General features: G+C 43.0%; 1 protein-coding gene across 2 annotated transcripts; it reads right to left on the bottom strand.

The window, feature by feature from the left end:
- Window positions 1-316: 316 nt before the first annotated feature.
- zbtb10 (zinc finger and BTB domain containing 10) lies at window positions 317-20,381 on the bottom strand. 2 transcript variants are annotated; one of them, XM_085791592.1, is made up of 5 exons: window positions 19,405-20,376; window positions 11,318-12,350; window positions 6,772-6,837; window positions 4,170-4,345; window positions 317-3,478 (listed from the first exon to the last, which is right to left on the bottom strand). In XM_085791592.1, the coding sequence occupies exons 1-5, from the start codon at window positions 20,113-20,115 to the stop codon at window positions 3,197-3,199; spliced, it is 2,268 nt and encodes a 755-aa protein (XP_085647718.1). In that variant the 5' UTR covers window positions 20,116-20,376; the 3' UTR covers window positions 317-3,196. The 2 variants fall into 2 exon arrangements, with proteins under 2 accessions (XP_085647718.1, XP_085647719.1); XM_085791593.1 differs by lacking the exon at window positions 6,772-6,837 and having other exon boundaries at window positions 19,405-20,381.
- Between the last annotated feature and the right edge of the window lie 830 nt (window positions 20,382-21,211).

Here is a 21,211-nt window from a genome sequence, read left to right as displayed (position 1 = left end):
ACCCTTTTTATCTGGTGACACCTTATTATATAGTTAAATTAATACTAGCTCCGAAAGAGACACATTTTCATTGAAAGTAACTGTTACAGGCCCAAATCAATGTTCAATCATCACCATTAATCCTCTCACAACCCCTTAGAATTATCTTGTGCACCATCTGGTTCATAGTCTGAGGTCCATCTCTTTTAAAGCTCAGGCTCTTGAATATTCTTTTTTATCTTTGTTCATTTGGTTCACACGGTTCAATAACAGTTGGATTGTTCAGCATCAGAGGAGCAGAGGTCTCTCACTACAGGAAAATGAGCACACAAAACGGTTAAAGCAATATCAAAGTTTTATTCTTAAAATGTAGTATAGAGAGGAACAGTAGTACAATTCAGAGAGAAAAGAGGAGAATGTAGTTCCATCTTTGAAAACCTTTGATAAAAACGTAAAAAGAGTAACCTGAATTTGCTTTGTGTTCGGAGGGCACTGAGGCGCGGCCCGAGTTTTGCATCACTGTTAAAGTTCGAGAGAAATTGAAAAATACAACCTTCTGCAACAGCGTAAAAAAATACAGCTGGGGAAAAAAAACCTCTGCTTTACATCTGTAGTGTTTTTGCTTCTTTTTCGTGTTTTTTTTTCTTTTGTCCATATAACAAATACAGCATAAAATCTAAAATGATACATCATAGTTTTTGAGTTTCATTCATTACAGTAAAATCAGTAGGATGGTAAATAGTATCAAAAGAACAAACAAGACAACAGGATGGTGTGATGAACAAGCACACAACGTGAACAGAGAGAGAAAGAGAGAGAGCGAAGAGCGGAAGGTGTAAGTTCACGGAAATAAACCATCACATCTGGAGGTTTGTAGCTGACTGTGTGTTCCATTAAGTAAATCCACTAGTTAAATAATATATTCTTCATATATATATATATATATATATTTATCTCATATATTCTCCACATATATATACATATATGTATATATATATATCCGTAATACAACCCCACCCACAGTGATTTGAAGGTAAAAGTGACACGAGGAGGATGAATATCTCTATGACTTAAAATATATCTTCTTCCACTGAGAGTAAAGAGAAGTCACACATCGTCTGTATCATTAGCATTTCAGTATATACTGTATGCTCCACTGCATATGAACAGATACTGCTGTTCCAAGGTTTTAACCCGCAAACAATCCGTGTTTCTTTAGAAAATATGTGCTTAATGAAAAAACAAAAAAAGAGAAAGGAAACATCTGTGGAAAGGAAAATTAAACAATATGTATCTAGGGTAAAGTGAATGATTCTGTAGCATAAAAACATTTAAAAATCTCAACAATTACAGACACAAGCAAGGATTTTCTACACTAAGCAAGTTTTCACCTGGCTTTTCTCATACATTATATTTCAACAATAATTAAAAACAACAATTTTGGTTGGACAAATAGAAATTAACAGTCTTGATTGCATTTTGGAGTCAATATATAATATTAAATAACAAAACAAAACAAAAAAAAGTCTAATAAAAAAGTTGCGCATTGGAAGAAAGACACAACAGTTTTAATATAGTTCCATTCAGACCCGCTTTTGGGGAAGCAAGAAAAAACGAACAAAAAGAAAATTATTTTCATGAACGCAAAAGTAAGTGCATGTCTATGAGGCGCCATAGAGCTTCACTTTTTGTGGAACAAAGTGTTTTTCTACCTGGCAGACCTAAATAATAAAAACAAACTTACATCAAATTAAACAGATGACATTTTTTATACCTTTTACACATGAAAAATGGAGTTCTTTCAGAGTTTAAACATCACACATCATGATTTTCTGCACACTTCTCCCTCACAACCGACGTTCAAGTGATTCAAAATATATATACTGTATTTACTATATAACTCAGTACCAAATATAAACAAACGTATAAAGGTATTGATGTCCACTTAGGTCCTCAAAACGTCAATTACAAGTACTGCCGGTAGTTCTACAAAAATGGTATGTGTGTGTATGAGTGTGTGTGCATTAAATAAAATAAAAAGCTTAAAAACAATGGCAAAGCATACCTGATAGTCGCCGTAGCACAACAGTGTTCTATAGTTTAAGCTGATTACATATGTATAACTGAGTCAGTTTAAGCTTTATGATTATAAACATCATATATAGCCTGTAGGTCCAGTATTTTGCAACAAGCATTACAGCACCAAACGTTTCGTCATTTGGCAAAATTCAAGCTTTAAGTGAAAGTCAGATGCTTTTCTTTAATAGTAATAAAGTGTTACTGTGACGCCGTGATTTGTATAAAGCTAGCAATAACATTTCCCCTTGTACTTTCGCTTTTTTTTTTTTTTTTAATTAATCTTTTTTATCTTTTCTCCCGCTTAACAAAAAACCTCACGTTGTCTTTTCTCTTTTTTAAGCGTATTCAGTAGTTTTTGTTTCCTGCTAAATCTTGGTGTGCGGTCTGTTTGGTATAATATCACAACCCTCTTAAATTAATCATAAATATGGCTGTGATACATTAGAGTCACAAAACAGATTTTTTGGTTCCAAGATTTGTGCAGGGAAAGAAAAAAAAGAAAAGAAAAGAATAATATAATATTTAGCGCATCTAAACAAGATCTACAGAGCAAGTTAAAAATCTTCTTGTCGGCAATAACGCTCTTCTTCTGTGTACTTCTACAAGCATCAAGCAATATTCTCTCAGATTGAGCAGAAAGCAACAGCCATTACTGCGCCTGCTGCAGACAAAAAACAAAACAGAAATAAAAATTATAGCATCTTGATAAGACCATAATAACCTCTCTTCATAAATTAAATAATTAACATTTCTTTTTTTTTCTTTTAGATGATTGGCCAACCCCCAACTCAAAAACTACATCATCACCCTGCCCAACTCCCCCCCCGAAAAACAGGAAATAAAAATACATCACCAAAAACCTGATTTATCATATTATTTGTCGTTAGAATCTTTCTCTTGTGGGCTCACGGCCCAGAGTTGGACACATTTTTAACAATAATAAAATCTGTACATCTTCTAGAGTTCCCACTCTACCAAAGCTTTTTTTTTTTAAATCCATCTCTTTACCATTGACTTGCACAATTAAGTAACCTCAAGGTTTGATAGCACTTTGGAGTTGATTGTTTACCAGCTAGTTTTTGTATACATATATATTAAACATCAACTTTTATTTTGTTTCTCAAGCTTGTTAAAATTCTTAGTCCTTTTCCGGGGCAGCACCAGCGTTGCCCTCACCCCAATTTGATTGGTCGTTGTCGGTAGGCTCCTCCCCCTCCAGGTCCTCCCCTTCCTCGCCCTCGAAGTCTTCGTCGCGGGGAAACTCCATGCCCTCCAGGCCCTCCTGAGTGGCCTGGTGCGAGTCGGCGCAGTCCGCACACACACCGTAGCGCCTCGAGCCGTGGCGGATACCAACGCTGGCAGCCAGCATGAAGATCTTCTTGCACACCATGCACTTGTACTTTTTGTCCTTCTTGTGCACCTGTAAGAGGGATGGGGAGAGAGGGGGGCGGGGGGGACGAGGAGATGGGGGTGGATCACGTTAGGATTTGTCGATATGACACTTGCAGGCTCAGTTTTAGGAAGCTTGCAGTAGCTGTACATTTACCATTTATTTTGGTATCAATCCTCTTATCCAACTCTAAGCAAGAAAGAAAATACGTCTATTCTGCAAGATGTCAAACTACTCATTTGTAAATTAATAAAGAATAATTGCACTCGTTTTTACTTCTACAAAGGGAACTTGGGTATGAAAGAAAAAGCTTTTGTTCCATTAAGCTCAATTTGACGGTAGTAGAGTTGACTTTGGCTCAATAAAACAATTCAGATTACATTAGTATTTAGTTTGTTCTTTCCGAGTGTGCTGCCAGAGCAATGATTTACTAAGCCTTCTTATTCTTAAACACAAGTAATGTGGGGCAGCCTCACAAATCCTGTCGTTTTGTACCACTTTGTGAGAGACCCTAAAATACTCCCTGCATTAGAATGAGATAAAAACACTGCCAGAAACTACTGCTATTAAAAAATATATTAGATTCTCTCCCTTGAGCCAAACCTACCAGACAAACACGAGGGAGGTGAAGTGTAACGAAGTGAAGGTGGCCGGATCACTGCAGCGCTTAATACAAGACACAACATCACATGGTGTTGTAAGAGTACATATGCGGACTCACCAGGGAATGTCTCTTTACGTGCTCGCGGCGGGTGAACAGCTTGCCACAGATGTCGCAGCTGAAGGAGCGCACGCCCGAGTGGATGATCAGGTGCCTCTTGAGCGTGCGGCGGTGCTTGGCGATGTAGTTACAGTGGGGGCACTTGAGCTTATTGAGGGCTAGGTGTGAGGACTCGCCTGGAAAGAGACAGATAAAAACACAAATATAAAGGATGCAGCCAAAGGTCAGCAAGAGCAAGCGTCATTTTTCAGAATATTTGCATTTACATCTTCAAAAAACAAAAACAACTGCAGTTTGCTCTTCGTCTGAAGTTTTAATCCGATTCAACTTATTACTGAATTTGAAATGGCACAAGTCAATTATCGTAAAAGCCACATTTACATCTATAGATCTTCGGATGAGAAAGGGGGGTGTGTCAGGAACCAATATCCTGTTTATCAAATCACTGCGTGAGGATGCGGTCACCATTACAGAGAACACAATCCACACAAACTTTGATGCATCACAGAAAGCTCATTCGGTGAAATTTGTTAAACTGCAGAAATGCAACTGATTACAGCGGAGGCCGTGCAATCTTCACAGTCCTGTTCTGTCACCGTTGCTAAGTAACTGCTGCTTTTCTGCAGCTCAATTTAAATTATGTCGGGGGTCTCACCATGGCAATGTTAGAAAAGTGAAAGCAGTGAATTTAAAGCAGCGACCTGGATCTATCGCAGCATTGCATAAACATAATAACGCACAAAATGCTGGTGTAAGATCGTTGTCAATTTGGAGGCTGAGATCACATCTGAACTACTTTCTGCCATTTAAGAGCTACAACTAATGATCTAATGACTCAGCCTCATAGGCTCTGATCAGATGGGCATTAACATCCCTCGTATCTGATCTAATCACAAGTGGGCAGCTCTAAGTGATGGTGTGAATGCGCCCCAGATGCATTGAGGACGCATTTGAGATCCAATCACTCAGATCACATTGAGGTGGTCTGGGTCACATATGGCCACGTTCTCTTAAAGCAAGCATGACATGGGTCACATGGTAGGACCACTTACTCAGCTAGGGTCCCCTTCCACTGTCTAATTAGTCTCAGCAGAGTTTCATAATGATTTAGTTTTTAAAAGGCTGAACTGCATCTCATTTCAGAGCTGTGCACAGTGCAACGATTTGCTCAACCCCCCTCTGTACAACAAGCGGTGGTGGCATCAACATGTGTGTAAAAGGAAGAAATCAAGATGTCCTCACACATGCACCGTCTTCATTATTCCCCTTGGGAAATGCTAACAAGCAACAGAGGGCAGCTGGGCTTCAAAAAAATAAATAAGCAATCTATTGATTTTGAAAAGGCTCCAAACAGAGAGCTGGTCTTAACTGTGGAGAGAGAGAGTGGGGTAACAGGGCCGGGCCTTTTGTTTGAACCAGGCAGCGCACAACAGAGGAGTTGTCAGGGGAGGTTGCTAGGGGGAGGAGGGAGGAGGGTTGATGAGAAGCAGGTCACCTGTGTATTCACTGTGTTGTGTGTGTGTGTGCTTGTGCGCGCGTGTGTGCATTTGTAGGGGGTGTCTACTCAAATTTCACTGTCACCTATACATATATACAGAGCAGACCATAAGTACTGCACCTTGGACAGGTACACATTAAACTACTAAAACTTAAGTCAGAAAACATGGGCATCTTGTTGTCCTCACACTGGTCATTTGTGTGTGTGTGTGTGTGTTGGGGGGTGAGGGGATCCGCTAAGAGCTGGCTGACAGACACAGCAGAGGTAGCACTCTCTCTCTATCCACCCATTGTGTATGCCCACTTTATCATGTCCATGGTCCTTTTAGGAACTAATTCAATTTTGGATACTTACATGATCATTCAATTAACTACGCTACAAGTTGTAGTGAAGCTTTTGTCTACAGGAAGTGAAATCTTTTTTTTCCCCCCATGCCCGTCCTGTCCTACAGCTTCACAAACTATTTCAATTTGTGTGTAATTAAATCCTGTTGCCTGGTTTCCTATGTCTTTCAATCTAAAAAGGAAGAGCTGCCATCATAAATCCTGTACCAGCAAAACACGAGTACAGCAGTGTGTTCCAGTTCTATAGTACATACCGAATAAACATAATATGTACTGTATACATAACCGATAGCCTTAGTACATGGTTTGTGTAGTGATACATATAGTTTCTTATCTTATACTAACAGGAAGTGCCGACTACACTAAACGTCACTTCGTTACGGGAAAATGGTGTCTGACACCACATGTAAAGTCTTTTTATATTTTGTTTCACTTCACTTTAAAAAGGCGGACATGCTCTAGACATGCTCAGAGACTCTGATGTAGTTTCACACATTTGAGATGATGTGTGAATTTGGCTGACTGACAGAAATAAATCGGACTTGTTTCCGAGCTGACCTGTAAACAGACTGTTGTGGGGATTGCACAGATCGTTACTTTGTGTAAAAGGCTCATGCAGTCCTAGAGATTTAAATGCTGATGAACATGAGTCCTCTGTTATTAGGGTGTAAATTTTCACTGAAAGTTTCACAGAATTAGCCTGTGATTTCTTTTTTTTTTTTTTTTTTTTTGTGGTAGTCGAGAGAGTACGGCGTCTTACCATTCTCCCAGGACTCTCCTTGCTGTAAGTCTTGGATGATGCTATACTGGATCTGATTGGCCAGCTCTGGGAAAGGGGGGAGGGGGCAAGAGAAATGAGAGGGAGAAAGAGAGATGAGAGGTGGTTGAGAGTCTGGGGGTTGCACACCTCACAACGCCTTGAGTACACAACTAAAACCCCCCTCCTCCCAAATGAAACAATGGAAGTTTCAGTTAACAACAAAGGCAAACGCAAACACACACAAACACAGGTCTCTACTATATGTAAAGCAGTGTGATCGTGAGGCCAGAGCAACAACCCGACAGTGTAACCAGGGCTCTCGCGGGGAGGGAGGGGTTAATTAGAGAAAGACAGAGTTGAGCCCTCACACTGGCTCAGCTTACGCTCAGCTTTTGTATACGAGCACCTGTGTTTGCGTGCGTGTGTGTGTGTGTGTGTGTGTGTGTCCGGTTCTTCCAGCATCAGCGCTAAGAGTCCATTAAAGACACGCCCCTTAGAGTGTGTGAGTGTGTGTCTATTCTCCCTGGGTCAATATTTGGAATAGTGAGGACAGCCCCGGTGCATTAGAGTGGATTAAGGAGAGAGGGGACTGCCCCTGGCGGCTTTGCACCTCGCAGGGATTGTGGGGGTGGGGGGTTATTATGCGTAGGTGTGTGTTTGTGCGCACGCTTTAACAGACTGGTGCGTATGCAAATGCATTTCACCTGCTCTGCGTGCAGCACCCACCCTTTACACAATCCAACAGTGTTGTTTGGAGAAGACTCAAGAATCCATGAGCCGCGAGTGAGTGCTGGTTGTGGGCTCCGAGTGGTAAGAGGAGACGGCTGTGGCAAAGCACTTGCAGGCTTGAAACCACCCTTCACTTTCAACTATTCTAATTTTCCACAACACTAGCCATCCTGCGACTCTGTGAAACGTCTACTGCCAACACCAGCTACCTCTGCAGTTATATTCGTCACCATTTTCTTCTTTTTTTAGTAAATCACCAGTCGTGAAATTACAAGTGGTAATCCATTTTAAAATGAGCTAACCACGACTTAAAAAAAAAAAAGAAGAAAAAAAAAAAGGATCAGCTGTTTTCAAGATTTATGTTATTTTAACTATTATGTTACAGCTCTTTAAATTGTTAACAATTATTGGATTAATTCAAGATTCAAACAACAAAATTAGATTATTACACAGCATTTCCTAGAAATAAAATGTATTCACATTTCATGGTTGCATTTGTTATAACTAAATATCTATTGGCTTTGGGGCTGATGGTTTAACAAAACCATACAGACTTTTTAGATTGGCTGTTTTCTGGCATTTTAAAGACTTCATTTATTATCAGTAACACAATCAGCAGATGAACCAGTGCAGGCAATAATTGTTAGTTGAAGCCCTGCACATTATAGATTGAATAACTGCTTTTAAAGATTTTAAAATGAGCACATAATGTGAAAGTAATACAGCTAGAGGAGCAGCACCATTGGAGCATGACCATACAGATCAAACTGAGGCAAAATTAAAGCCAAACGTGACATCGCCTTGAGAAACTGGGACAACTGCTCTTGGCTCAAAGTGAAATATGCAAGCAAATGAAAACCAATAGTGCAAGGAGGAGGTTGTCCATTTTAGAGCCCATCTCATCTCCAAAAGATGTGTTTTGGGAGCCTAGAAGTGGCCACATGCAAAATATTAGAACCTCCCAAGTGTCCTCTGCGTATATTAACAACGTTATAGGATAATCTAATAACCCACAGCAGACATACACATTATCAATTTTGCTTTGAAAAGTGCAACTAACATTTTTGACATCATGTGACACGCACACACCCAGAGCAAGTCAAAACAAATGAGCATTGTATGCAATACAAGACTAATGAAGCCTCGACAGCAGGGAGGGATTGTGGGGAAGCACCAACATAAACTGAAACTGACAACAAATGTCTTTCTGTCCATAAATGGTACTGGATCATCTCGTGTACACGGCATCCATGTGGTTTTTATGTTTTCAACTTTACACATGCCACTAAGAAACAAACCATTTTTATTTTCATCTTTCATCTTCTCCATTATAACAATAAATAGAGTAGTAAATCGTATGTATTGATGCAACAACACCACTGCCTCCACTAAAAGTCACCATCATCTTCAGGAAGCCCTATGGGGAACAATTCCCCTGAAGGGAACTAAGAAAACGTTAAGACACTCTTCCTACAATGGGAACTGAAAACGCTGTGTACAGTATGACACTGCTAATAATCTGTCACAGAGATCAACCTTCTTTTGTTTGAACATTTTCATTTAAAAATAGGCCACTTGTTTATATCTACATACAAGCTGAAGAAATGGGTAAAAGGCCATCCTCTCACCCCGACTTCAAAGAGCACCAGGATAATTTGTTACACATTTCGGCCTCAAATTCTCTGGACACCACCTCTCCCACATGTTGGACAATAGAGCGCACAGCAGCTACAGTCAGACTAGCAGTGATAGTGAATACAACAATAAGTGATTGGCTGTCAAGACTGGGAGAAAGCTATTTTAGGTGAGCCAGTCTACATAGACAAATCTTTATTACTTCAACCCCTTTCAGAGACTTAATATTCACAAAACTATATTTAAACTGTTATATATAGTGTATGAATGAATTGTATTGTTTAGGATAAATGGACTGTTGTTATAATTCAGGGGTAAACAGCTGCTTTCAAACCTTTTTACTGTGACTAACAATACACTCAAGAGTCTCGACCATATCTTTATTTGGACAGGTGGTAGAGACATGGAGCTAAACAACGAAGACACATGAAGGGGAGTTGGAGAGTTAGCACACATGCAGACAAACTCTTTTAAGTGAGCGCCTCTCCAGGCTATTACAACACCCAGAATCACTTGGTGCACACATTAAAAAGAGCCCTAGGAGGAGCTGGAGGCACTAAGAGCATTGAAGCACATTTAGGGAGGCCTGGGGGAGAAATGTTTCCCCTGCTTTTCTCATTATCCTGCATTAGGGAGGGCTTCATTCTCTCGCACACACGCTTACGCACACACACAAAATGTAGTTCTCTCTCTCTTTTTCTAGGCACACCACCCCCAATCCATACCACTCCACTTAATATGTCATATCATTATGGTAACATGGAGTGCCATGCTTAATGGGGCCAACAGAAGGAGAAGGCTGAAGCTGAGAGAAGAGATTACAAAGAGCGCGGTGTACTGTATGTGGTTAGGATGGATGGAGCGAAGGATAGATTAAGAGATAGAAAGAGAAACGTATCAAAGAGACAGAATAAAAGTTTTATCAAATAAGAGTGAGTGAAAGCCAAATAAAGAGCTAGAGGGGACTCAGTGCCATAGAGTCTATTCTAAGTTGATGCAAGGTGGGACAAACTACAATTTTCATTCTGTATTTTTTTAAATTTTCTCTTCAACTCTTGATCTATTTATTTATTTATCATTTTAAGTTACATAATGTCTCATCTTTTCTTTAAAGCGAGTCTCAGCAGCAGCGTGGTAACACATCTCTGTGCTGAGGGCTCCAGGTGGGTGTAGTATTTGAAAGCCCCGCCTGCTCTAGTGATTAGTGGAGGGACTCACTTGTCGTCTAAGTGAGGCAGGTTAAAAGCTTGATAAGCAAATGTCCCTGCTGTTACATGTAACAGCAGGTGGTTAATTGAAAGCTTAAAATCTATACTTTTTGTGCTGTGATCAATAATTTGATTGCGACAACCAGTGAGTGTTTCCCCCTGCAGGCGGCAGCTTAGCTTCTGCATCATAGTTGTGACATTTTTGGATACATCCTAAAATGATCACAGATAATTTGTATAAATTGGACAAAAAAGTCACAACAGTGAAATTATTTTTAAATTATATTCTATTTATTTTTATGTATTATTTTATTCAATTTATTATCAAATATTATATTAAATGAAGAGGATACTTGAACTTTTATTTGATGCAACGTTGCAGACTTTGTGTGAGCATAACCTAGTTCTTGAATGTGACAGTAGTTTAATGATTCAGAGGTTAAAGTGATGCCAATAAAGGAGTGCGGCCTAAGGCAGACAGATCTACTGATGCTCTGTGACTGGTTATCGTCTACTACGTGCAGTAGTTGTAAATCAGTTTCCACTGTGCAGATATTTAGAGAGTGGGCTGAGCAGGGGAACCCAATTTCACCAAAGGGAGGTGAAAAAAAAAAAAAAAAGGTTATAATGATAATTTGTATCATTGCACTTCTTACAGTTATGTGATTCTTTAGGTTAAGGATTAGATATTATGAAAGACATCCACCTTGTCTTTTAATGAGACTGCTCTTTGACCCTGAGTATGTTGTTAAATGTCATGTATTCTAGGCTACTTCAACATGTAAAGCTGACTGTCTGTATTACGTTTTATACACTGTAGAACAGTGTTCATATTTATGTGAAATCTTGATATGTCACAATAATCCTATGTGCTTCTCTCTACCATAGACGGTCTCTTTTTCCTCTTTCTATAGGTGAGAACCTGGAAGTGGGATCAGTGTGAGGTGTCTTTAAGGTTCGGATGTGTGTCTTACCTGCGTTTTCAGAGAGGGAGGAGAAGTCCTCTCTGGGGTAGGAGGCTGAGGGCTGGACGAACATCCCCTCATCGAATCCCTCTTCAGGCTCTGGTGGGAAGTTGTAGACGAAACGCCGTGTCGTGGTCTGTTTTTTCCTCCGCCCGCTCCCGGCTGCAGCATCCGGTGCCTCTCGTTTTATTGCTGCGGGTGCTGCTGCGGCGCCACCTGTGGCAGGCTCGTTCCAGACGAAGACCTGCGCCTGGCAGCCCGACTCCCGCGTTTCATTGGTCTCTGCTGAATCAGAGGAGTTCTCGTTGTTTTGGGCCCAGCTACCAGAGGATCCAGGGGTCACCAGGGCACAGCCCTCGTTCCTGACCACCGTCACCTCGATATCACTGGTTTCCTCCTTCACCCTCCCGCTCTCATCTTCTTCTTCCATTGCGTCTTTTCCTTGGTTGTTGCTGGCCTTGATTGACAGCTTCGACAGGATGCTCGTGGCCCAGAAGTTGCTTGGCTTCCGGTCCAGCCTTCTCTGTCCCTCTTTGGCCACCATCTGCCTCTTGTTGTAGTCTACCACCACTGAATCTGGAGCCTCCTGCTTGATGCTAATATTGAGAGCATCTTTTATAAAAGCCCTACACGACTGTACAACTTCTGTCATCTGGAGGTAACTAGCGACTGACATCACCTCAATGGCATTTTGGCTTGTAAGCAGCAGATTCCCGGAGTAGAGAAAGTCGAGGATAACTGAGAAGCCCTGCACAGCAGCGACATCCAGGTGCGTGACTGTGGCCTGGTCCTGGGCCTCGCTCTTGGTCAGACAGTAGAGGGTTTTGAAGTAGCGGCTGCCCGCCACCAGGATGTTCTTGTGTGCACGGAACACCTGGCCCGAGACGACGATGTTGACGTCACAGAGGATGCCACTTTTGCGTTGCTTGTCCAACTCCTGGAGAAGCTGGTAACAGTAGGAGTTCTCGTTGGGCTTGCTGCGGTAATCTTCCTCTGAGCAGTTAGTGGAGGGGCTGGCGTTGTCGGAGGGCCTCGTCATCTCCTTTTGGTAAAAGAGAGGGGAGAAAAAAAAAGAAGAGAAAATTACTGCATAGGGCTTGTATTCCGAAACAGGTAATTTGCAAAAGCAAGCATGAATACAATTGTATACGGGGTTCCTAGTGTCACACCAACGCACCTGCCCTGGGGGTGAAACAGGTTTAACAGGCTTCTGTTATGGGGAAGGTGGGAAAGAGGCAATGAAAGGTGTATTACTTTTAGACTGGGTAGTTTTACATAGCGCTGTAATGAATTTCTTTTTTAAACTACTAAACACAGAAAGTGTAACATTAGGCAAGATAATAATTCTATAAAACCTGAAGGACTGTAATTAAACATGTTATGGCAGAGTATTTGATCATTATTCAGTAGAAGAAATCCACCTCACATCTTGCACCATTACAAATACTTTAGGCTGCAGTGTTCCCTGCTTTTCATGAAGGTGTATTTGCTGTACATTTTTTCATGGGGTGGCTCACTTACATGTACATCCACCCCCTCACACACCCACTTTATGATTTCTGACATTTTCCTGAATGCATTTCGACAACACTGGAGAACATGTCCAGACTTGCTGCATCCTGTAACTGTAGGCTCAGATGGCACAGCTCTGGTGATAGTGGGGTAAACGTTTTCACTGAATCGAATGTTTAAAATAACAGTGACACCTGTTTAAGAAAAAGGAAAATGTGTCCTGTGGCTATGATCCAACAGGTGGAGAAACTAGCATCTCTACTTCTGACCAACTACTGCTTGTATGACTGCGGGAAAACATCTAAAAAAAAGACAAGACTTGACAAAAACCTTTCACCGGGGCTGCCAATGAAACCTCATACTTTCAGTTTAAAAATATGCCATCCGTTTGTGTTGCACTGAAGAAACCTCTACCTCACTTTACAACTGCATTTGTTCAGATATGTAGGACAGTACAATCAAAAACATAAAAGATTCAAACCAGAGACAACACATCTAAGAGACATACACTGAAAACCACTGTCCATCAGGATTCCCCACAGTGGCTTTTTGTATATGTTGGGAAATATTTGATGCTTTTATTACCTCTGAAGGAAACCAGGAGCAAAATCAAACCCCTAATTCATAACAACTCCTGAAATTCTTGGCTGACGGTGTCATCACGACAAAGACAGCCGGCTACTTTTCATAATTAAAACACACCGATCTGGTGATGTCATTCCTTCCATCGCCAAATTGTAAAGTAGTTTTGCAAGATCTCTCGCACACGCCGCCGAGCTTCCATCCTGTAAAAATTCAGATCAGCTTGTAAACTAGATGTAAAGTGGGCCACAGTCAGGCCTGGAGGAGGACTGACAAGTGTCCAGACTGAGCGTGCAACCTGACTGTGGGCTGGGAGGGGAACTGGCAGGAGCAAAGAACTACCCTGTAACAGCCCCACTCCCCCTCCCCTGCTCCCCCACTGCAGGGCAAAGGGCCAGCCTGGTACGGAGCAGAGGAGAGAGGAGTATACACACACACACACACACAAGTGCATACATATGCTTAAACCAGCTACACAACTTATTGCATATAACCCAGATAGTTTAGGTTAAAAGGTAAATGTATCCATGCTCCGAAACAAAACACACAGCCCAATAGAGATAACCGGTACGTGCAGATGTCTATATTGTAGTGTTTCCTCGGAGCACACACACATGTAGCAGCATACATCTCTAGCTCATTTTAGAATTGCACAGCAGATGTCCTAATCCAGAATAATTCACATCGCTCGAGCCCTGCATTTTTGCCCCCACTCACCACCATCTCTTCCACACACACACACACACACACACACACAGAAACCAAGCTGCCTACACATACACACAGCTGGGGTTTCAGCTCGAGTAATTCAGATTAAATCCATTTCTCTGAGGTCCCCACCCAGCCCCCACCCCTACTCCCTCCACACTGCAGCTCTTGTCCAGGGCAGCCTGGGCACACAGTATAGTATAGGGGGGCTTATCATCCTCTGCCACAGCTGGAGGGGCAGAGATGGGATGAAATGAAAGGCTGAATGAGGGAAGGGGATGGAGAGGGCGAAAGTGGGTGTGCTTTCCTGGCTAGAAGAAATTAAAAAAAAGGAGGATAGAGGGACAGAAAATGACAGACAAGAGCTAAAGTGAGGAGTTGTGATGGAGAGAAAAAGGGAGATATAGAGATGATAGAAATAAGTGAGACGATGTGAAATGGCTGGAGCATAAAAAGAGAAAAGCCTGCTAATGCAGACACAAAGAAAACAAGTGAGAGCATGAAGCAGAGATTGAGAGAGCGAAACCTTGAGCCTCGAGAAAAAGGGCGGAGGAGAAAATGTGGAGCAGAGGGGGACAAAAAAGTGAGCGCAGTGGAGAGAGGGAGATGGGTCACCCCATTTTAGCCCTGACAATGGCCCGTGTTCTGCCCGAGGCTCATTGTCCACTCACTGTGGGCCTTTGAGAAAGGGCTCAGCACTCACTCTTATTACACAGCGGCTCCCACTTCGCAAGCATAGAAAGGAGCCATGGTGTATGTGGGTGAGGCAAAGAGGATGAGGAGAGGGAGACGAAAATTATTCCATGATATACACATCAAAGCCTCTGGAGGGGCAGTGGTGGTCTTGTTGAGTACTTTGATGGAATATATTGGTGTGGTGTAGCGAAGAGCACGAGTGCTATCACAACAAGACGAGTTAGATATGCTTTTAAGTTAGATTGCCAGTGGTCACACACAGTTATTGCAGCATTGTTTTTGTCTACTACTCCCCTCATTTGACGAATTTTGCAGCATAAATGCCTTTCAATCATACAGTCAGGAGATGGTGAGGGTTAAAACAGTAAAAAGCCAATGCCTTAGAAATCCCATAAATAAACAAGCATTCCCAGACTACTAGCAGGGTTTTTGTAGGCGAGACCCTTTTTTTAAAAAATCATTTCAACGAACCATCCTTCCCACCCCCAAAACCCCATGACTCCCCACAGCTTTTATCTATTATACATAGCAAGGCAACAGGCCAGAGAGGTAAGACTTGGCCTGGCACTTCTGATACGAGTTCTGTGTGTGTGTGTGTGTGTGTGTGTGTGTGTGTGTGTGTGTGTGTGTGTGTGTGTGTGTGTGTGTGTGTTGTGTGTGTGTGTGTGTGTGTGTGTGTGTGTGTGTGTGTGTGTGTGTGTGTGTGTGTGTGTGTGTGTGTGTGTGTGTGTGTGTGCATACTTATTGGAATCAGGCTAGGACAGCCTGGTACTGGATAAGTTGCTCCATACTGGCCTCATCAGCAGCATCATCCTTTCTCCAGATGTGCCACGTGTGAACTGGGAGCTACAGAACCCAGCAGACCAACCCTGCATAGCAGATGCTGGAGGCAAAACCAGCCTGGGCCAACAGAGAATGTGGGGACAATATCAACCTACCCCAGCCGTGACGTGGCTAGGGTTTTTTGGGTTTTCTTTTCCTCATCTGAGCCCGAGATGGTAGGGGTGGAAGAATGAAAGAGAGAGAGAGAGTGAAAGCGAGTCCAAGGAGGAGGGTGCCGGAGAAGAAGAATCCTTTGATCTAGGTCAAACATAGGCGCTTCAAATCTTTTGTGAATGTCCAATAAGAATTGATTTACAGGTGGATTAAACAAAACAAGATGGTCATAAATTCAAGCTTACCGATGCACTGACTATACGCAGTCAAGATATGCTACATCTTGGAGAATGGAGCCCTTCCACAAAAATAAACCACAAACCCAAACAAACCACAAAGCCCCAAGGCCAAGCAGAGCCATGCCAAACACTCAGACACACCTCTAACAGATCATGTGATACAGCACTGTCCCCATGCAACATAATGACCCACTGGAGCCAGTTTTTGTTTACCATTTACACACACGTTTGCCTCCATCCTCTCTCTAATCTACACCCACCCACCTCAATCCAATCCCCTGACCAGCCCAGCCCTGAGGCCATTTCCACTGGTCTTTTCCTAACTCCCCATATCTACTGTATCCTTCCCTCAATCCTCCTCTCCTCTCCTCACCCAACCCGTCTGTCCCCTAGTTGTTAGAACAATACCGTAGTGTGTGTTTGGCCCAAGGTGTGGGAGGGCTGCACCGAGTGTCTCCCGGCGTCCTAACAATGCCTCAACAGAAGAGGCAAAGAGGGGGGAAAGATGAGGGGAGGGTAGAGTCACTGATAGATTCAACAAGAAGAATTCTCCCTCTGGCTCCACCCCACCCCATTCCCTTGACCTGTGGCCCCCAATAAACATCCCATCTATCTGGCAGACACCAGGCCGCAATGGGTGGGTCCCCTTCCAACGCGGGGAGACTCGCTTTTTACAATGAGTTCGGTGTTTACCTCAACTAAAATGAGAGTGAAATTTACTTGTATACCCCCCCCCCCCATATTTGAAATTCCTCCCTGGGGGTCAGTTAAGTCTCGTGTTATTGTATGGTATACGCCCCAATCAGGCCAACACAGTGATGCAGGTAGAACAAATGTGTTTGACTGTCAAACAGATTGGGCCCACACATTATCTAACCTCACTACATTAGTCAGATACAGATGAGCAGGTGCCTCTATCAACAGGAAGACAGCACCAAAAGAAAGACACCAGAGAATAGGGAAGGAGAGGAAAAGGAGGGAGTGGAGAGTGGCTATGAAGAGCTGAAACTCACTGCATGCAATAATTATGCAATGTACCTCTGGGTGTTACAATGTATAGGGAACTACATTTGTCAAATAGGTGCTGTATATGTTGATGATGTGGCAATGAATGTGGGTATAACAGGTTTAGTGGCCCCACATCTCACACGCAGCTTAAGTATGAAAATGGGTGAGGGAGTGGATTACTTATGCCTCATCATAACCTTTTACCAGCAAGTAAACATAAGGAAAAACACTGTTGCTTGAGAATGAAACTGATCCAGGCTCCATCTGATGACAAAGAACCAATGGTATACTTCTGCCACATCTTAACCTTTTACCAGCGTTAGGAACAATCTGAGCACAAGGCAGCGTCTAGAGAATTAAGGACAACAGCCCCCTTCTCCAAGGAGACCCACATTTACCGCAGCTGCCCTGGTGTGCTAGGGCTAATCGAGTTAGCTTTAACGAATGCAGCAGAGGCCTGACTAACGTCAGGAATGGGTGAATGGAACAAGACGTTGCCTCGTAACACCATAATTCCCCTTATCACGATATCAAAAACCAGGAAAAAATAATTCAATACATATCAGAATTAAATTGTTTCCAGTAGTGCAGCAATGGTACTTTATCTCTCTAGCTCTACCCTTCATGTGGAAATGGCCTGGATAACCTCTCAGTACAGTGTCTGGGGTCCTTGTTGCTAGGGAAAAACCACACCAAGCCCCTAATCCACTCCTACTGCTCTCCTTACCAATTAGAGATGTGTACAAGTTAGCGGATCACTTTAAGTCATTCTGATTAGTGATTGCGTGTACAAAGGAAGGAACTAAATGTAGTAGTGCAATCCTCTTCACTCACAAATTAGAGTCAAATAGCGCCCCGCACTTAATTCCCCTGACAGCTCCAACCATTGTCAGGATATGAGACTGGATATGGCAGTGAACAAGGAACAGTTAGCAACAGCAAGTTTTTTTCTAATATAATAATAGGAGAAATGTCCTTGCCTGATCGTTCAGGCAAATATGCCCCCCCCCACCCCCCTTTTTATGGGGTAACTGAAAGAATACCATTGAGATGTTGCCAACACTGCAATAAAAATAATGAACCAATAAAAAGACCTCATGCACATCAATAAAGATAGAGATGACCAAATATAAAGGTGGCTTGGTTGTTTCCAATTAAAAGCATACTGAAAACTATACAACCGATTGTCAATAACTTAACCTTAAACGTGGACTACAACTCTATGTGCCAAGTAAATAAAGAGTAGGCCTAATGGTTTCAGTCTTGTGTATACAGGGTGGCGCCTTAATCATAAAATATGCCCCAAAGGTAGAACACTAGGGACCATTAATCCAGAAATATGTGGATGACAGGGTCAGGTGATGCCATGTCATCCTATTTACTGACATCAATTTCCCTCATTCAAGCCTATTCAAAAGATTGCACACAGGGCAGGCAAGCTGTCAGGCTCCGGGCAACATGATTTACTCCTCCTCTTGTTCAGCCCTGCAAATGACACCATCTATGGATTTTGGGGGGTCATTCTAGCACAATGCCTCTAATTTAGCTACCCAAAGGGAGGAGGAGGAGGAGGTGGAGGAGGAGGAAGAAATGCGCCAGAGGTCACAGGACTGCGAGCCAGCAGAACTGCATGAGAGGCCAAAGGAGGGGGGTGGGTGCGTTTGGTAGGGGTGCGGTTCCCCAAAGGCTGCTAGGGTCGAGCCCTTGCCATTGTGTGACCTCTAGCAAAGCTAGCAATCAAGACAGCTGCCGATGCAACATAAGGGTTTTGCTGTACAGTATACATATGAATCAAAGAACTCTACAACACGTCTCATGTCCATTACATGTCCATGGCTTAACACTTGTGACAGGCGACTCATCATCGCCCAGTATGAGACACAGCCTCCGGTGTGACAGCGGCTAGCAGGTGTCACTCTGGAGCAGGTCTGTGCGTCCAACCTGACACTTTGCAGGCTACACGCTCACATCTTCAGCCTTTAATACGTGAATCAGAGAGATTCGTGTCACTTCCACTGAGAAGTGGCTGAGCGCGTTTTGGCCATTCCCCTAACTCACTTAGTCGACATTAGCCTCGCTAGGGGTTTTCCACTCCCGTCCCTTGGTTGGCCATCTACCTCCGGCGACAGAGCAAAGCTACAAGCGGCTAGTGGGCTAAGCTAGTCCTTAGCGCAGGTTAGCAGCAGGCTGATGCTAGCTAATTAGCCCGGAGAAGGGATTGTGAAGCTTAGGTAATAGCCTATTATCGCCTTATTTGTGTTTTACAAGTTGTACAGACTGTCGTGATAAGTGACAAACAAAGCAGAGACGTTGACATATTTCAGTGCAAATGTGCGGCAGGTAGCTGTTATTAATGCGGACGCAGGTAGTAGTAACCAAACGAAAGAAAGCGTCATGGACGTGAGCTAACGTTACCTGTTTGGTGGGGTCATTCCTCCCGTGCTCCGAAGACAGGTGATGTCTTAGCAGCAAGGCCCGTTTGTAGTTGCGACTGCCTTTGACAAGCTCGTCGCTGTTTTTAGTGGCAATGTTGTGACACCAAGAGCACGACATGAGTCCGGTCTCCTGGCAAAATTTGAGCCATGGAAATTCTTGTAACCACGAAGCATGAAACAGTGAGTGTTTCTGGAGCAGCGTCTGCGGTCTCATCTCTACCCCTGATTTCCTGGATCCAGTATCCAGGCTTCCCGTCGTCGCTCCGCTTCCCGACTCCCGGTTGTCGGCGGCGGCGTTAGGGTTACTGCTGGGACCGTTCCCCGCTGCTGTCCAGCGACTCCCCTCCCTGGAGCCGTCCTCCCCGGCGGCGGCTTCCTCTGAGCCCACACGGTCGTCGCCGTCCCCGGCCGCCGAGCTGGCCCCTTCCGGGTCCTCTTCTTCTTCCTCCGCCTCGGGTTCCGTGCTATCGCTGACAGACCCAGCGCCCTCCACTCTCTTCTGCGACGGTCCTTTCGCCCCCAGATCCCTGTCCTCCTCTTGATCTGGCCTGTTCCCGTTAAAATGTCGGTCTTGACAGGCCGGGGCCTCCCAGCTGTTACAGTTCCCCCCACCGATACCGCTGGAACCCGTTAACCCAGCTAATCCACCCCCTCGGAAAGCCAACGACCTGCGGTTTCTCTCACCGGACATTTTTCTTAATATATATTACAATCTTCACTTTCTCAACAGTATTCCCCTCCGACAAAAAAAATAATGTGATTGCAAGCGATGTATTTTCCGAAAGAGATGGACCGTCGTCGTTTCTTTTCACCGCTTTGGCCCTACCGGTGAGAGTATGTAGGTTATGCGGAAATAAATAAAGGTTTTAAACGCATAATGAATTTCAGGGTTCTCGCTGCGTCCGCGCAGGCCCCGCAGAGGTCGAATGGCAACGACTTTCTTCCCCACAATGCACCTCGATCAGAGAAAGGGGGGGTTGGAGAGGGAGGGGACGGCTTTTAAAGGAAGATGGGGGTGCTGTTGATCAGCAAGGGGTCTTTTGTGTTTGAAGGCTGCACCCATTTTCCGCATGCTTTTGATCTTTTGACTTTGCTTGACTTCTCAGACCATAAATGTTAACTTGTGTGCCCCACTTAAGCCCCTCTTCTAAAAGGGGTTTCGATAATATTCCTGTTCCTGTATCATGTTTCTCCATGAATTTCATAATAACTTGACGTGTCTCTATAGTTGGAATATTGTTGATAGTTTTTTTTTTTATTTAAAGAAGAAAACTCGTTAAATTAGATTTGACAATAATAATATGAATAGAACACAATGTAAGTAATGGCAAAAGTAAATTACATGTACACCCTATGTGTGTGTGTCTGAGTGTGTGTAAGTGCATGTGTGTGTGTATTAATTGTTATATTTAATACATCTGAAAAAATGCCTATTAATGTATTTGTTACATTAATATTAATACCTCAGTACTGTAGAAACTCCTTTTGTCTGAAGCATATGAGATTAATGTTGAGTATATACCACCATGATTTCACTGCATATTTGTTTTTTGTCAGGATATATGATTTAATGATTTAATTAATGAGTACAAACAGTATAAAGGTAATAAAAAAAGAGTGCAGCAAAGTCTTGTTATGTGTAATCATTCAGGTTAGAAATTGGCATCCTCAGGAGACTATTGAGTTGTTATAGCCTACAGAGAAGTATTTTAACGTATCAACAAGCAACTCCGGTCCATCTCTCTTCAATGTCATCAAGGTTGGGTCCAGCAGGTGGCACTCTTTCA

This window comes from Trachurus japonicus, chromosome 11 (genome assembly GCF_045865225.1).
Source record: "Trachurus japonicus isolate A0001 chromosome 11, Traja_1.0".
Taxonomy (NCBI): domain Eukaryota; kingdom Metazoa; phylum Chordata; class Actinopteri; order Carangiformes; family Carangidae; genus Trachurus; species Trachurus japonicus.
Note: the sequence above shows the minus strand (reverse complement) of the source record. Positions and strands in the feature narration are given on the sequence as shown.

What these genes read in the sequence shown, in the direction of transcription:
- zbtb10 (XM_085791592.1), bottom strand. Translation starts at nt 20,115, where the DNA reads ATGTCCGGTGAGAGAAACCGCAGGTCGTTGGCTTTCCGAGGGGGTGGA. An exon ending in GGAATGACCCCACCAAACAG is followed by an intron (nt 12,351 to 19,404) that starts GTAACGTTAGCT and finishes TTTTACCAAAAG; the next exon opens with GAGATGACGAGGCCCTCCGA. An exon ending in AGGAGAGTCCTGGGAGAATG is followed by an intron (nt 4,346 to 6,771) that starts GTAAGACGCCGT and finishes GTCTCTTTCCAG; the next exon opens with GCGAGTCCTCACACCTAGCC.